General features: G+C 42.4%; 1 protein-coding gene across 3 annotated transcripts in view; it reads right to left on the reverse strand.

The window, feature by feature from the left end:
• tll1 (tolloid-like 1) overlaps positions 1-18,265 on the reverse strand; it is a 166,638-nt gene that overhangs the window by 37,220 nt on the left and 111,153 nt on the right. For all 3 annotated transcript variants that reach the window (XM_090188435.1, XM_090188437.1, XM_090188436.1), the window contains 4 exons: positions 7,411-7,526; positions 6,342-6,444; positions 5,510-5,626; positions 4,861-5,006 (listed from right to left, as the gene is read on the reverse strand). In XM_090188435.1, coding sequence (XP_090044561.1) covers positions 4,861-5,006; positions 5,510-5,626; positions 6,342-6,444; positions 7,411-7,526 — 482 coding nt within the window. The remainder of the gene's footprint in view (positions 1-4,860; positions 5,007-5,509; positions 5,627-6,341; positions 6,445-7,410; positions 7,527-18,265) is intronic.

Genomic DNA, 18,265 nt, shown 5'->3' on the forward strand with positions numbered 1-18,265 from the left:
ACAGGGTATTACGGTACAGAGTCAATGTGGAGGCTATATACAGGGGGTACCACTACAGAGTCAATGTGGAGGCTATATACAGGGGGTACCAGTACAGAGTCAATGTGGAGACTATATACAGGGGGTACTGGTACAGAGTCAATGTGGAGGCTATATACAGGGGGTACCACTACAGAGTCAATGTGGAGGCTATATACAGGGGGTACCAGTACAGAGTCAATGTGGAGACTATATACAGGGGGTACCGGTACAGAGTCAATGTGGAGGCTATATACAGGGGGTACCAGTACAGAGTCAATGTGGGGACTATATACAGGGGGTACCAGTACAGAGTCAATGTGGAGACTATATACAGGGGGTACCGATACAGAGTCAATGTGCAGGCTATATACAGGGTATAACGGTACAGAGTCAATGTGGAGGCTATATACAGGGTATTACGGTACAGAGTCAATGTGGAGGCTATATACAGGGGGTACCGATACAGAGTCAATGTGCAGGCTATATACAGGGTATTACGGTACAGAGTCAATGTGGAGGCTATATACAGGGTATTACGGTACAGAGTCAATGTGGAGGCTATATACAGGGTATTACGGTACAGAGTCAATGTGGAGGCTATATACAGGGTATTACGGTACATAGTCAATGTGGAGGCTATATACAGGGGGTACCAGTACAGAGTCAATGTGGAGGCTATATACAGGGGGTACCGGTACAGAGTCAATGTGGAGGCTATATACAGGGGGTACCGATACAGAGTCAATGTGCAGGGGGCACCGGTTAGTCGAGGTAATTGAGGTAATATGTAGGTAGAGTTAAAGTGACCATAGATAATAAACAGAGAGTAGCAGCAGTGTAGAAGAAGGGTAGCCCTTTGATTAGCTGTTCGGGCTTTGTAACAGCGGCTGATGTAACATGGGCTTTTCTAAATAAATTTGAATGATTGATGGTTTAGAAACCTCTTGGACCTAGACTTGGCGCTCCGGTACCGCTTGCTGTGCGGTAGCAGAGAGAACAGTCTACGACTTGGGTGGCTGGAGTCTCTGACAATAGGTTTTGCCCTCTTCACGTCTTGGTGTGTTTGAACCATGGTAGTTTGTTGGTGATGTGGACAACAAGGAACTTGAAACTCTCAACCCGCTCCCACTGCAACCCCATCGATGTTCATGGGGGCCTGTTTCGGTCCTCCTTTTCCTGTAGTCCACGATCAGCTCCTTGTCTTTCATTGAGGGAGAGGTTGTTGTCCTGGCATCACACTGCCAGGTCTCTGACCTCCTCCCTATAGGCTGTGTCATCGTTGTCGGTGATCAGGCCTACCACTGTTGTGTCATCAGCAAACTTAATGACGGTGTTGGAGTCGGGCCTGGCCATGCAGTCATGAGTGAACAGGGAGTACAGAAGGGGACTGAGCACGCACCCCTGAGGGGCCCCAGTGTTGAAGATCAGCGTAGCGGATGTGTTGCTACCTACCCTCACCACCTGGGGGCGGCCCGTCAGGAAGTCCAGGATAGCTCAGTGCAAATGTTGCCTGTAGTCCATGGCTTCTGGTTGGGGTATGTACGTACAGTCACTGTGCGGATGACATCATCAATGCACCTATTGATAAAGCCAGTGACTGATGTGGTGTACTCCTCAATGCCATCAGATAAATCCCGGAACATGTTCCAGTCTGTGCAAAACAGTCCTGTAGTTTAGCATCTGCTTCATCTGACCACTTTCTTATTGACCGAGTCACTGGTGCTTCCTGCTTTAGTTGTTGTTTGTAATATATTCAGGAGGATAGAGTTATGGTCAGATTTGCCAAATTGAGGGCGAGGGAGAGCTTTGTACACGTCTCTGTGTCACACTTTCAGTTAATCCACAGTATCAGTCATAGTTTCAGTTCATTCAATGTTTCAGTCCTAGTTTCAGTTCACTCATAGATTCACTTCAGTCATCGTTTCAGTCATAGTTTCAGTTCAGTCATAGTTTCAGTTCAGTCATAGTTTCAGTTCAGTCATAGTTTCAGTTCAGTCATAGTTTCAGTCATAGTTTCAGTCCTAGTTTCAGTTCACTCATAGATTCACTTCAGTCATCGTTTCAGTCATAGTTTCAGTTCAGTCATAGTTTCAGTTCAGTCATAGTTTCAGTTCAGTCATAGTTTCAGTCATAGTTTCAGTTCAGTCATAGTTTCAGTCATAGTTTCAGTTCAGTCATAGTTTAAATCATAGTTTCAGTCATAGTTCCAGTTAAGTCATAGTTTCAGTTCAGTCATAGTTTAAAACATAGTTTCAGTCATAGTTTCAGTTAAGTCATAGTTTCAGTTCAGTCATAGTTTCAGTTCAGTCATAGTTTAAATCATAGTTTCAGTCATAGTTTCAGTTAAGTCATAGTTTCAGTTCAGTCATAGTTTCAGTCATAGTTTCAGTTCAGTCATAGTTTCAGTCATAGTTTCAGTTCAGTCATAGTTTCAGTTCAGTCATAGTTTAAATCATAGTTTCAGTTCAGTCATAGTTTCAGTCATAGTTTCAGTTCAGTCATAGTTTCAGTCATAGTTTCAGTTCAGTCATAGTTTCAGTTCAGTCATAGTTTCAGTCATAGTTTCAGTTCAGTCATAGTTTCAGTCATAGTTTCAGTTCAGTCATAGTTTCAGTTCAGTCATAGTTTCAGTCATAGTTTCAGTTCAGTCATAGTTTCAGTCATAGTTTCAGTTCAGTCATAGTTTCAGCTCAGTCATAGTTTAAGTCATAGTTTCAGTTCAGTCATAGTTTCAGTTCAGTCATAGATTCAGTTCAGTCATAGTTTCAGTTCAGTCATAGTTTCAGTTCAGTCATAGTTTCAGTTCAGTCATAGATTCAGTTCAGTCATAGTTTAAATCATAGTTTCAGTTCAGTCATAGTTTCAGTCATAGTTTCAGTTCAGTCATAGTTTCAGTCATAGTTTCAGTTCAGTCATAGTTTCAGTCATAGTTTCAGTTTAGTCATAGTTTCAGTTCAGTCATAGTTTCAGTCATAGTTTCAGTTCAGTCATAGATTCAGTTCAGTCATAGTTTAAATCATAGTTTCAGTTCAGTCATAGTTTCAGTCATAGTTTCAGTTCAGTCATAGTTTCAGTCATAGTTTAAATCATAGTTTCAGTTCAGTCATAGTTTCAGTCATAGTTTCAGTTTAGTCATAGTTTCAGTTCAGTCATAGTTTCAGTCATAGTTTCAGTTCAGTCATAGTTTCAGTCATAGTTTCAGTTCAGTCATAGTTTCAGTTCAGTCATAGTTTCAGTCATAGTTTCAGTTCAGTCATAGTTTCAGTCATAGTTTCAGTTCAGTCATAGTTTCAGCTCAGTCATAGTTTAAGTCATAGTTTCAGTTCAGTCATAGTTTCAGTTCAGTCATAGATTCAGTTCAGTCATAGTTTCAGTTCAGTCATAGTTTCAGTTCAGTCATAGTTTCAGTTCAGTCATAGATTCAGTTCAGTCATAGTTTAAATCATAGTTTCAGTTCAGTCATAGTTTCAGTCATAGTTTCAGTTCAGTCATAGTTTCAGTCATAGTTTCAGTCATAGTTTCAGTCATAGTTTCAGTTCAGTCATAGATTCAGTTCAGTCATAGTTTAAATCATAGTTTCAGTTCAGTCATAGTTTCAGTCATAGTTTCAGTTCAGTCATAGTTTCAGTCATAGTTTAAATCATAGTTTCAGTTCAGTCATAGTTTCAGTCATAGTTTCAGTTTAGTCATAGTTTCAGTCATAGTTTCAGTTTAGTCATAGTTTCAGTCATAGTTTCAGTTCAGTCATAGTTTCAGTTTAGTCATAGTTTCAGTCATAGTTTCAGTTCAGTCATAGTTTCAGTTCAGTCATAGTTTCAGTTTAGTCATAGTTTCAGTCATAGTTTCAGTTCAGTCATAGTTTCAGTTTAGTCATAGATTCAGCTCAGTCATAGTTTCAGTTCAGTCATAGTTTCAGTTCAGTCATAGTTTCAGTTTAGTCATAGTTTCAGTCATAGTTTCAGTTCAGTCATAGTTTCAGTTCAGTCATAGTTTCAGTTCAGTCATAGTTTCAGTTTAGTCATAGTTTCAGTCATAGTTTCAGTTCAGTCATAGTTTCAGTTTAGTCATAGTTTCAGTTCAGTCATAGTTTCAGTCATAGTTTCAGTTCAGTCATAGTTTCAGTTTAGTCATAGTTTCAGCTCAGTCATAGTTTCAGTCATAGATTCAGTTCAATCATAGTTTCAGTCATAGTTTCAGTTCAGTCATAGTTTCAGTTTAGTCATAGTTTCAGTTCAGTCATAGTTTCAGTCATAGACTCAGTTCAATCATAGTTTCAGTCATAGATTCAGTTCAATCATAGTTTCAGTCATAGTTTCAGTTCAGTCATAGTTTCAGTTTAGTCATAGTTTCAGCTCAGTCATAGTTTCAGTCATAGATTCAGTTCAATCATAGTTTCAGTCATAGTTTCAGTTCAGTCATAGTTTCAGTTTAGTCATAGTTTCAGCTCAGTCATAGTTTCAGTCATAGTTTCAGTTCAGTCATAGTTTCAGTTCAGTCATAGTTTCAGCTCAGTCATAGTTTAAGTCATAGTTTCAGTTCAGTCATAGTTTCAGTTTAGTCATAGTTTCAGTCATAGTTTCAGTTCAGTCATAGTTTCAGTTCAGTCATAGTTTCAGTTCAGTCATAGATTCAGTTCAATCATAGTTTCAGTCATAGGGAGCATTCTAGAGGTCATTCAGAGTTCAGATACATTTCTTATTGAATTAGTACCAGGGGCTTTGCCAAACAGACACACACCCGCACACGAGCATGTGAGAGAGAACGACAGAGAAAGAGGAGAGAGACAGAAGAACAGAGAGAGCGAGACAGACAGACAGACAGACAGACAGGGGGTGTCACCTCAAAGGCCTGGAAGCTGAGTCCTACGTTGTACCCCTCTGAGACAGTGATCCTCCAAACACAGTCTTTAGATGGACGGTAGTCATCAGGATAGTTAGGGGACTGAATCTGGCCCTGATCCTTCAAGATCTCTCCTCCACAGACAGCTACAAGAGGGGAGGAAGGGGAGGAGAGGGGGAGGAAGAGGGGAGAGAGGAGAGGAGGGAGGCGAGAGGAGAGGGTGAGGAAGAGTGCAGGGAAGAGGGGGGAGAAGAGAGGGGAAGGGAAGGAAGATGGGAGAGAAGAGAGGAGGAAGGAGAGAGGAGAAGGGAGGAAGAGGGGGAGGGAGGAGAGGAGGGAGGAGAGAGGAGAAGGGAGGAAGAGGGGGAGGGGAGAGGAGGGAGAAATTAATGTATTTATATTTATTGGATGAGAATTACAAATAAAATGTGTGTGTGTGTGTGTGTGTGTGTGTGTGTGTGTGGTACCTTCATAAACAGCTGTGAATCCCTTTCCCACCCAGTTACTGTGTGTGTGTGTGTGTGTGTGTGTGTGTGTGCGTGCGTGCGTGCGTGCGCGTGCGCTTGCGCGTGTGTGTATGTGTGTGTGCATGTGCGTGTGTGTACTGTGCGTGTGCGTGTGAGTGTGTGTGTGTGTGTGTGTGTGGTACCTTCATAAACAGCTGTGAATCCCTTTCCCACCCAGTTACTGCTGCTTCGGAACTCAATCCACATCCGACTCTCTGCCGACACCAGACCCTCAGGAACCTGATCCCCACAGAACCTACCTATACACACACACACACACACACACACACACACACACACACACACACACAGAGAGACATACACACACACACGCACACACACACACGCACACACACACACACACACATACACGCACGCACGCACGGACACACACACACACACACACACACACACACAGAGAGACATACACACACACGCACAGTACACACACACACACACACACAAACTCACACACACAGTACACACACGCACACGCACACACATACACACACACACACACACACACACACACACACACACACACACACACACACACACACACACACACAGAGAGACATACACACGCACACACACACACGCACACACACACACACACACACACACGCACGCACGCACGGACACACACACACACACACACACACACACACAGAGAGACATACACACACACGCACAGTACACACACACACACACACACAAACTCACACGCACAGTGCACACACGCACACACATACACACACACACACAAACAGTACACACGCGCACACGCACACGCACACACACACACACACAGTACACACGCACACACACACACACACACAGAGACACACACATACACATACACACACACGCACAAACAAAGCAATCATTTGAATTGAACTACAAGTCAGACATAAACAAATGAACACAACACACACTCTCTCGCTCTCTCTCTCTCTCTCTCTCTATCTCTCTTACCTAGCAGTGGGGCCTTCCTCCAGTATCCATCTCTAACTTCTATGTAGTCATACCAACAGAGAGAGCTCTTATACAGGTCCATAGTGGTAAAGTTTAGAACAATCTGGGGGGTAGAGAGAGTGCGGGGGGGAGAGAAAGAGGGGAGAGAGAGAGAGAGAGGTGGGGGGAGAGAAAGAGGGGAGTGGTTAGAGAGAGGGGAGAGAGAGAGAGAGAGAGAGAGGTGGGGGGAGAGAAAGAGGGGAGTGGTTAGAGAGAGGGTGTGTGTTTACCTTCTCTCCCCTATATCTCTCTCTGTGTTTATACCTTCTCTCCTCTATATCTCTGTGTTTACCTTCTCTCCCCTATATCTCTCTGTGTGTTTACCTTCTCTCCCCTATATCTCTGTGTGTGTTTACCTTCTCTCCCCTATATCTCTCTGTGTGTTTACCTTCTCTCCCCTATATATCTGTGTGTGTTTACCTTCTCTCCCCTATATCTCTCTCTGTGTTTACCTTCTCTCCCCTATATCTCTCTGTGTGTTTACCTTCTCTCCCCTATATCTCTGTGTTTACCTTCCCTCCCCCATATCTCTCTGTGTTTACCTTCTCTCCCCTATATCTCTGTGTGTTTATCTTCTCTCCCCTATATCTCTCTGTGTGTTTACCTTCTCTCCCCTATATATCTGTGTGTGTTTACCTTCTCTCCCCTATATCTCTCTGTGTGTTTACTTTCTCTCCCCTATCTCTCTGTGTTTACCTTCTCTCCCCTATCTCTCTGTGTGTTTACCTTCTCTCCCCTATATCTCTGTGTGTGTTTACCTTCTCTCCCCTATCTCTCTCTGTGTTTACCTTCACTCCCCTATCTCTCTCTGTGTTTACCTTCTCTCCCCTATATCTCTCTGTGTTTACCTTCTCTCCCCTATCTCTCTCTGTGTTTACCGTCTCTCCCCTATCTCTCTCTGTGTTTACCTTCCCTCCACTATATCTCTGTGTTCACCTTCTCTCCCCTATCTCTGTGTGTGTTTACCTTCTCTCCCCTATCTCTCTGTGTGTGTTTACCTTCTCTCCCCTATCTCTCTGTGTGTGTTTACCTTCTCTCCCGGGGTGACAGAGACCCTCCAGACACAGTGTGTGTATGAGGGATAACCGTTGGGGTAACCGGGCGACGAGAAGTTACCTGTCGACTCCTGTAGGGTCTCCCCGCACGCTACACACACACAAACACACACACACACACACACACACAGACACACACACACAAACACACACGCACACACACACACACACAGAGAGAGAGAGAGAGAGAGAGAGAGAGACAGAGAGAGAGAGAGAGAGAGAGAGAGAGAGAGAGAGAGAGAGAGAGACAGAGAGAGAGAGAGAGAGAGAGAGAGAGAGAGACAGAGAGAGAGAGAGGTTACTCTTTTCTATGCAATATCTCATTGGTTAAGCTGAAAGACCCACCTCTTTTACACTTCTTCAGTTTAAACCCAAATTCCAATTCACGCTTCTCTATTGGCATGAACAACACTGTATCAATATTAATTATGAATAGTCATGTAAATGGTATTACATTATAATAAGAAATTATAACAATAACAACAATGAAATGGAGACAATAGAACAATAATATATCTAAAAGGATGAACATGGAAAATGAAACACCTCTATCTTTACCATCTCTCTCTATCTTTACCATCTCTCTCTATCTTTACCATCTCTCTCTATCTTTACCATCTCTCTCTATCTTTACCATCTCTCTCTATCTTTACCATCTCTCTCTATCTTTACCATCTCTCTCTGTATTTACCATCTCTACTCCCATCTCTCTCTCTGTCTTTAACATCTCTACTCCCTTCTCTCTCTATATTTACCATCTCTACTCCCATCTCTCTCTCTCTATCTTTACCATCTCTCTCTATCTTTACCATCTCTCTCTGTATTTACCATCTCTACTCCCATCTCTCTCTCTGTCTTTAACATCTCTACTCCCATCTCTCTCTATATTTACCATCTCTACTCCCATCTCTCTCTCTCTATCTTTACCATCTCTCTCTATCTTTACCATCTCTCTCTGTCTTTACCATCTCTACTCCCATCTCTCTCTCTATCTTTACCATCTCTACTCCCATCTCTCTCTCTATCTTTACCATCTCTACTCCCATCTCTCTCTCTGTCTTTACCATCTCTACTCCCATCTCTCTCTGTCTTTACCATCTCTACTCCCATCTCTCTCTCTGTCTTTACCATCTCTACTCCCATCTCTCTCTCTGTCTTTACCATCTCTACTCCCATCTCTCTCTGTCTTTACCATCTCTACTCCCATCTCTCTCTCTGTCTTTACCATCTCTACTCCCATCTCTCTCTCTATCTTTACCATCTCTACTCCATCTCTCTCTCTATCTTTACCATCTCTACTCCCATCTCTCTCTCTATCTTTACCATCTCTACTCCCATCTCTCTCTGTCTTTACCATCTCTACTCCCATCTCTCTCTCTCTATCTTTACCATCTCTACTCCCATCTCTCTCTATATTTACCATCTCTACTCCCATCTCTCTCTCAATTCAATTCAATTCAATTCAAGGGCTTTATTGGCATGGGAAACATGTGTTAACATTGCCAAAGCAAGTGAGGTAGACAACATACAAAGTGAAAATATAAAGTGAAAAACAACAAAAATTAACAGTAAACATTACACATACAGAGGTTTCAAAACAGTAAAGACATTACAAATGTCATATTATATATATATATACAGTGTTTTAACAATGTACAAATGGTTAAAGGACACAAGATAAAATAAATAAGCATAAATATGGGTTGTATTTACAATGGTGTGTGTTCTTCACTGGTTGCCCTTTTCTCGTGGCAACAGGTCACAAATCTTGCTGCTGTGATGGCACACTGTGGAATTTCACCCAGTAGATATGGGAGTTTTTCAAATTTGGATTTGTTTTCGAATTCTTTGTGGATCTGTGTAATCTGAGGGAAATATGTCTCTCTAATATGGTCATACATTGGGCAGGAGGTTAGGAAGTGCAGCTCAGTTTCCACCTCATTTTGTGGGCAGTGAGCACATAGCCTGTCTTCTCTTGAGAGCCATGTCTGCCTACGGCGGCCTTTCTCAATAGCAAGGCTATGCTCACTGAGTCTGTACATAGTCAAAGCTTTCCTTAATTTTGGGTCAGTCACAGTGGTCAGGTATTCTGCCGCTGTGTACTCTCTGTTTAGGGCCAAATAGCATTCTAGTTTGCTCTGTTTTTTTGTTAATTCTTTCCAATGTGTCAAGTAATTATCTTTTTGTTTTCTCATGATTTGGTTGGGTCTAATTGTGCTGTTGTCCTGGGGCTCTGTAGGGTGTGTTTGTGTTTGTGAACAGAGCCCCAGGACCAGCTTGCTTAGGGGACTCTTCTCCAGGTTCATCTCTCTGTAGGTGATGGCTTTGTTATGGAAGGTTTGTGAATCACTTCCTTTTAGGTGGTTGTAGAATTTAACGGCTCTTTTCTGGATTTTGATAATTAGTGGGTATCGGCCTAATTCTGCTCTGCATGCATTATTTGGTGTTCTACGTTGTACACGGAGGATATTTTTGCAGAATTCTGCGTGCAGAGTCTCAATTTGGTGTTTGTCCCATTTTGTGAAGTCTTGGTTGGTGAGCGGACCCCAGACCTCACAACCATAAAGGGCAATGGGCTCTATGACTGATTCAAGTATTTTTAGCCAAATCCTAATTGGTATGTTGAAATTTATGTTTCTTTTGATGGCATAGAATGCCCTTCTTGCCTTGTCTCTCAGATCGTTCACAGCTTTGTGGAAGTTACCTGTGGCGCTGATGTTTAGGCCAAGGTATGTATAGTTTTTTGTGTGCTCTAGGGCAACAGTGTCTAGATTGAATTTGTATTTGTGGTCCTGGTGACTGGACCTTTTTTGGAACACCATTATTTTGGTCTTACTGAGATTTACTGTCAGGGCCCAGGTCTGACAGAATCTGTGCATAAGATCTAGGTGCTGCTGTAGGCCCTCCTTGGTTGGTGACAGAAGCACCAGATCATCGGCAAACAGCAGACATTTGACTTCGGATTCTAGCAGGGGGAGGCCGGGTGCTGCAGACTTTTCTAGTGCCCGCGCCAATTCGTTGATATATATGTTGAAGAGGGTGGGGCTTAAACTGCATCCCTGTCTAACCCCACGACCCTGTGTGAAGAAATGTGTGTGTTTTTTGCCAATTTTAACCGCACACTTGTTGTTTGTGTACATGGATTTTATAATGTCGTATGTTTTACCCCCAACACCACTTTCCATCAGTTTGTATAGCAGACCCTCATGCCAGATTGAGTCGAAGGCTTTTTTGAAATCAACAAAGCATGAGAAGACTTTGCCTTTGTTTTGGTTTGTTTGGTTGTCAATTAGGGTGTGCAGGGTGAATACATGGTCTGTTGTACGGTAATTTGGTAAAAAGCCAATTTGACATTTGCTCAGTACATTGTTTTCATTGAGGAAATGTACGAGTCTGCTGTTAATAATAATGCAGAGGATTTTCCCAAGGTTACTGTTGACACATATTCCACGGTAGTTATTGGGGTCAAATTTGTCTCCACTTTTGTGGATTGGGGTGATCAGTCCTTGGTTCCAAATATTGGGGAAGATGCCAGAGCTAAGTATGATGTTAAAGAGTTTTAGTATAGCCAATTGGAATTTGTTGTCTGTATATTTGATCATTTCATTGAGGATACCATCAACACCACAGGCCTTTTTGGGTTGGAGGGTTTTTATTTTGTCCTGTAACTCATTCAATGTAATTGGATAATCCAGTGGGTTCTGGTAGTCTTTAATAGATGATTCTAAGATCTGTATTTGATCATGTATATGTTTTTGCTCTTTATTCTTTGTTATAGAGCCAAAAAGATTGGAGAAGTGGTTTACCCATACATCTCCATTTTGGATAGATAATTCTTCTTGTTGTTGTTTGTTTAGTGTTTTCCAATTTTCCCAGAAGTGGTTAGAGTCTATGGATTCTTCAATTGCATTGAGCTGATTTCTGACATGCTGTTCCTTCTTTTTCCGTAGTGTATTTCTGTATTGTTTTAGTGATTCACCATAGTGAAGGCGTAGACTCAGGTTTTCCGGGTCTCTATGTTTTTGGTTGGACAGGTTTCTCAATTTCTTTCTTAGATTTTTGCATTCTTCATCAAACCATTTGTCATTATTGTTAATTTTCTTCGGTTTTCTATTTGAGATTTTTAGATTTGATAGGGAAGCTGAGAGGTCAAATATACTGTTAAGATTTTCTACTGCCAAGTTTACACCTTCACTATTACAGCGGAACGTTTTACCCAGGAAATTGTCTAAAAGGGATTGAATTTGTTGTTGCCTAATTGTTTTTTGGTAGGTTTCCAAACTGCATTCCTTCCATCTATAGCATTTCTTAATGTTACTCAGTTCCTTTGGCTTTGATGCCTCATGATTGATTATTGCTCTGTTTAAGTAGACTGTGATTTTGCTGTGGTCTGATAGGGGTGTCAGTGGGCTGACTGTGAACGCTCTGAGAGACTCTGGGTTGAGGTCGGTGATAAAGTAGTCTACAGTACTACTGCCAAGAGATGAGCTATAGGTGTACCTACCATAGGAGTCCCCTCGAAGCCTACCGTTGACTATGTACATACCCAGCGTGCGACAGAGCTGCAGGAGTTGTGACCCGTTTTTGTTGGTTATGTTGTCATAGTTGTGCCTAGGGGGGCATATGTGGGAGGGAATGCTGTCACCTCCAGGCAGGTGTTTGTCCCCCTGTGTGCTTAGGGTGTCAGGTTCTTGTCCGGTTCTGGCATTTAGGTCGCCACAGACTAGTACATGTCCCTGGGCCTGGAAATGATTGATTTCCCCCTCCAGGATGGAGAAGCTGTCTTCATTAAAATATGGGGATTCTAGTGGGGGGATATAGGTAGCACACAGGAGGACATTTTTCTCTGTTAGGATAATTTCTTTTTGAATTTCTAGCCAAATGTAAAATGTTCCTGTTTTGATTAATTTAATGGAGTGAGTTAGGTCTGCTCTATACCAAATTAGCATACCCCCTGAGTCCCTTCCCTGTTTCACACCTGGTAGTTTGGTGGATGGGACTACCAGCTCTCTGTAACCTAGAGGGCAACCAGTGGGTCCGTCTCCTCTATACCAGGTTTCTTGCAGGATGACAATGTCTGTATTACCGATTTCTTTGGTGAAGTCCGGGTTTCTGCTCTTTAGGCCAAAGGCAGATGACCTCAGGCCTTGGATATTCCATGATAATATAGTGAAGGCTTTTTGTTCCATAGAGTGTCCAATGTTGTTGGTCGTGGTTTGGCCTCAGGCCAGTAAGTGTGAGCAGAGCCTGCTGAGCGTCTGGTACATGATCTTTACCATCTCTCTCTATCTTTACCATCTCTCTCTGTCTTTACCATCTCTACTCCCATCTCTCTCTCTATCTTTACCATCTCTACTCCCATCTCTCTCTCTATCTTTACCATCTCTACTCCCATCTCTCTCTCTGTCTTTACCATCTCTACTCCCATCTCTCTCTGTCTTTACCATCTCTACTCCCATCTCTCTCTCTGTCTTTACCATCTCTACTCCCATCTCTCTCTCTGTCTTTACCATCTCTACTCCCATCTCTCTCTGTCTTTACCATCTCTACTCCCATCTCTCTCTCTGTCTTTACCATCTCTACTCCCATCTCTCTCTCTATCTTTACCATCTCTACTCCATCTCTCTCTCTATCTTTACCATCTCTACTCCCATCTCTCTCTCTATCTTTACCATCTCTACTCCCATCTCTCTCTGTCTTTACCATCTCTACTCCCATCTCTCTCTCTATCTTTACCATCTCTACTCCATCTCTCTCTCTATCTTTACCATCTCTACTCCCATCTCTCTCTCTATCTTTACCATCTCTACTCCCATCTCTCTCTATCTTTACCATCTCTACTCCCATCTCTCTCTATCTTTACCTTCTCTACTCCCATCTCTCTCTCTGTCTTTACCATCTCTACTCCCATCTCTCTCTCTATCTTTACCATCTCTACTCCCATCTCTCTCTATCTTTACCATCTCTACTCCCATCTCTCTCTCTATCTTTACCATCTCTACTCCCATCTCTCTCTGTCTTTACCATCTCTACTCCCATCTCTCTCTATCTTTACCATCTCTACTCCCATCTCTCTCTCTATCTTTACCATCTCTACTCCCATCTCTCTCTATCTTTACCATCTCTACTCCCATCTCTCTCTCTATCTTTACCATCTCTACTCCCATCTCTCTCTATCTTTACCATCTCTACTCCCATCTCTCTCTCGATCTTTACCATCTCTACTCCCATCTCGCTCTCTATCTTTACCATCTCTCTCTGTCTTTACCATCTCTACTCCCATTTCTCTCTCTGTCTTTACCATCTCTACTCCCATCTCTCTCTGTCTTTACCATCTCTACTCCCATCTCTCTCTATCTTTACCATCTCTACTCAAATCTCTCTCTGTCTTTACCATCTCTACTCCCATCTCTCTCTCTATCTTTACCATCTCTACTCCCATCTCGCTCTCTATCTTTACCATCTCTACTCCCATCACTCTCTCTATCTTTACCTTCTCTACTCCCATCTCTCTCTCTATCTTTACCATCTCTACTCCCATCTCTCTCTCTATCTTTAACATCTCTACTCCCATCTCTCTCTCTGTCTTTACCATCTCTACTCCCATCTCTCTCTATCTTTACCATCTCTACTCCCATCTCTCTCTATCTTTACCATCTCTACTCCCATCTCTCTCTATCTTTACCATCTCTACTCCCATCTCTCTCTCTCTATCTTTACCATCTCTACTCCCATCTCTCTCTCTATCTTTACCATCTCTACTCCCATCTCTCTCTCTATCTTTACCATCTCTACTCCCATCTCTCTCTCTATCTTTACCATCTTTACTCACATCTCTCTCTATCTTTACCATCTCTACTCCCATCTCTCTCTCTGTCTTTACCATCTCTACCCCCCTCTCTCTCTCTCTGTGTCTTTACCATCTCTACTCCCATCTCTCTCTCTATCTTTACAATCTCTACTCCCATCTCTCTCTCTATCTTTACCATCTCTACTCCCATCTCTCTCTCTATCTTTACCATCTCTACTCCCATCTCTCTCTCTATCTTTACCATCTCTACTCCCATCTCTCTCTCTATCTTTACCATCTCTACTCAAATCTCTCTATATCTTTACAATCTCTACTCCCATCTCTCTCTCTATCTTTACCATCTCTACTCCCATCCCTCTCTCTATCTTTACCATCTCTACTCCCATCTCTCTCTCTGTCTTTACCATCTCTACTCCCATCTCTCTCTCTATCTTTACCATCTCTACTCAAATCTCTCTGTATCTTTACAATCTCTACTCCCATCTCTCTCTCTATCTTTACCATCTCTACTCCCATCTCTCTCTCTATCTTTACCATCTCTACTCCCATCTCTCTCTCTGTCTTTACCATCTCTACTCCCATCTCTCTCTCTATCTTTACCATCTCTACTCAAATCTCTCTATATCTTTACAATCTCTACTCCCATCTATCTCTCTATCTTTACCATCTCTACTCCCATCTCTCTCTCTGTCTTTACCATCTCTACTCCCATCTCTCTCTCTATCTTTACCATCTCTACTCCCATCTCTCTCTATCTTTACCATCTCTACTCCCATCTCTCTCTGTCTTTACCATCTCTACTCCCATCTCTCTCTATCTTTACCATCTCTACTCCCATCTCTCTCTCTGTCTTTACATCTCTACTCCCATCTCTCTCTATCTTTACCATCTCTACTCCTCTCTCTCTCTATCTTTACCATCTCTACTCTCATCTCTCTCTCTATCTTTACCATCTCTACTCCCATCTCTCTCTCTCTGTCTTTACCATCTCTACTCCCATCTCTCTCTATCTTTACCATCTCTACTCCCATCTCTCTCTATCTTTACCATCTCTACTCCCATCTCTTTCTCTCTGTCTTTACCATCTCTACTCCCATCTCTCTCTATCTTTACCATCTCTACTCCCATCTCTCTCTATCTTTACCATCTCTACTCCATCTCTCTCTCTGTCTTTACCATTTCTACTCCCATCTCTCTCTCTATCTTTACCATCTCTACTCCCATCTCTCTCTCTGTCTTTACCATCTCTACTCCCATCTATCTCTCTATCTTTACCATCTCTACTCCCATCTCTCTCTCTCTATCTTTACCATCTCTCTCTATCTTTACCATCTCTACTCCCATCTCTCTCTCTATCTTTAACATCTCTACTCCCATCTCTCTCTCTGTCTTTACCATCTCTACTCCCATCTCTCTCTATCTTTACCATCTCTACTCCCATCTCTCTCTATCTTTACCATCTCTACTCCCATCTCTCTCTATCTTTACCATCTCTACTCCCATCTCTCTCTCTCTATCTTTACCATCTCTACTCCCATCTCTCTCTCTATCTTTACCATCTCTACTCCCATCTCTCTCTCTATCTTTACCATCTCTACTCCCATCTCTCTCTCTATCTTTACCATCTTTACTCACATCTCTCTCTATCTTTACCATCTCTACTCCCATCTCTCTCTCTGTCTTTACCATCTCTACCCCCCTCTCTCTCTCTCTGTGTCTTTACCATCTCTACTCCCATCTCTCTCTCTATCTTTACAATCTCTACTCCCATCTCTCTCTCTATCTTTACCATCTCTACTCCCATCTCTCTCTCTATCTTTACCATCTCTACTCCCATCTCTCTCTCTATCTTTACCATCTCTACTCCCATCTCTCTCTCTATCTTTACCATCTCTACTCAAATCTCTCTATATCTTTACAATCTCTACTCCCATCTCTCTCTCTATCTTTACCATCTCTACTCCCATCCCTCTCTCTATCTTTACCATCTCTACTCCCATCTCTCTCTCTGTCTTTACCATCTCTACTCCCATCTCTCTCTCTATCTTTACCATCTCTACTCAAATCTCTCTGTATCTTTACAATCTCTACTCCCATCTCTCTCTCTATCTTTACCATCTCTACTCCCATCTCTCTCTCTATCTTTACCATCTCTACTCCCATCTCTCTCTCTGTCTTTACCATCTCTACTCCCATCTCTCTCTCTATCTTTACCATCTCTACTCAAATCTCTCTATATCTTTACAATCTCTACTCCCATCTATCTCTCTATCTTTACCATCTCTACTCCCATCTCTCTCTCTATCTTTACCATCTCTACTCCCATCTCTCTCTCTGTCTTTACCATCTCTACTCCCATCTCTCTCTCTATCTTTACCATCTCTACTCCCATCTCTCTCTATCTTTACCATCTCTACTCCCATCTCTCTCTGTCTTTACCATCTCTACTCCCATCTCTCTCTATCTTTACCATCTCTACTCCCATCTCTCTCTCTGTCTTTACATCTCTACTCCCATCTCTCTCTATCTTTACCATCTCTACTCCTCTCTCTCTCTATCTTTACCATCTCTACTCTCATCTCTCTCTCTATCTTTACCATCTCTACTCCCATCTCTCTCTCTCTGTCTTTACCATCTCTACTCCCATCTCTCTCTATCTTTACCATCTCTACTCCCATCTCTCTCTATCTTTACCATCTCTACTCCCATCTCTCTCTCTCTGTCTTTACCATCTCTACTCCCATCTCTCTCTATCTTTACCATCTCTACTCCCATCTCTCTCTATCTTTACCATCTCTACTCCATCTCTCTCTCTGTCTTTACCATTTCTACTCCCATCTCTCTCTCTATCTTTACCATCTCTACTCCCATCTCTCTCTCTGTCTTTACCATCTCTACTCCCATCTATCTCTCTATCTTTACCATCTCTACTCCCATCTCTCTCTATCTTTACCATCTCTACTCCCATCTCTCTCTGTCTTTACCATCTCTACTCCCATCTCTCTCTATCTTTACCATCTCTACTCCCATCTCTCTCTATCTTTACCATCTCTACTCCCATCTCTCTCTATCTTTACCATCTCTACTCCCATCTCTCTCTCTATAAATATATATATATATATCTTTTAACCTCTCCCTCCATCTCTCTCTACTCCCATCTCTCTCTCTATAAATATATATATATATATATATATATCTTTTAACCTCTCCCTCCATCTCTCTCTACTCCCATCTCTCTCTCTCTATCTTTATCACCTCTCTCACTATATTTCACCTCAACATCCATCGCTCTCTATCTTTTACATCTCTCCCTCCATCTCTCTCTGTCTTTCACATCTCTTTATCTCTCTCTCATCTCTTTCTCCATCTGTCTTAATCTTTCGCTCCATCTCTCTCCATCTCCCTATCCATCTCTCTCTCCATCTCCCTATCCATCTCTCCCTCAATCTCTCCTTCTCTCCCTCCATATCTCCCTCCATCTCTCCTCCATCTCTCGTTCCATATCTCCCTCCAACTCTCTTTCCTTCTCTCCCTCCATCTCTCTCGTAGTGAGATGAGTCTCCCATCATGCATGATGTTTTCACCCAGAGTGCCCTAGGGCCCGGCTCATCTGTCAGTTGTCACATATGATCTCATAAGGACTACAGCTGGGTTCACCACACACGCATGCAAGTATGCACACACACACACACACACACACACACACACACACACACACACACACACACACACACACACACACACACACACACACACACACACACACACACACACACACACACACACACGCATGAATGAATGCTCACTCACACACACATCTTATACACAGACATCAGGACAGTATGAATGCTGACTCACACACACATCTTATACACAGACATTAGGACAGTATGTGCAGATGTTGAGCCAAAGTTGCTTCAATAGACTGTCAGAATGGAATGTTACAATAGAATGGTACAATAGATTGTTACAATAGAATGTTACAACAGAATGTTACAATAAAATGAATAAAACATATT

The sequence above is a fragment of the Oncorhynchus mykiss genome, chromosome 10 (genome assembly GCF_057628025.1).
Source record: "Oncorhynchus mykiss isolate SJ-2025 chromosome 10, ASM5762802v1, whole genome shotgun sequence".
NCBI lineage: Eukaryota > Metazoa > Chordata > Actinopteri > Salmoniformes > Salmonidae > Oncorhynchus > Oncorhynchus mykiss.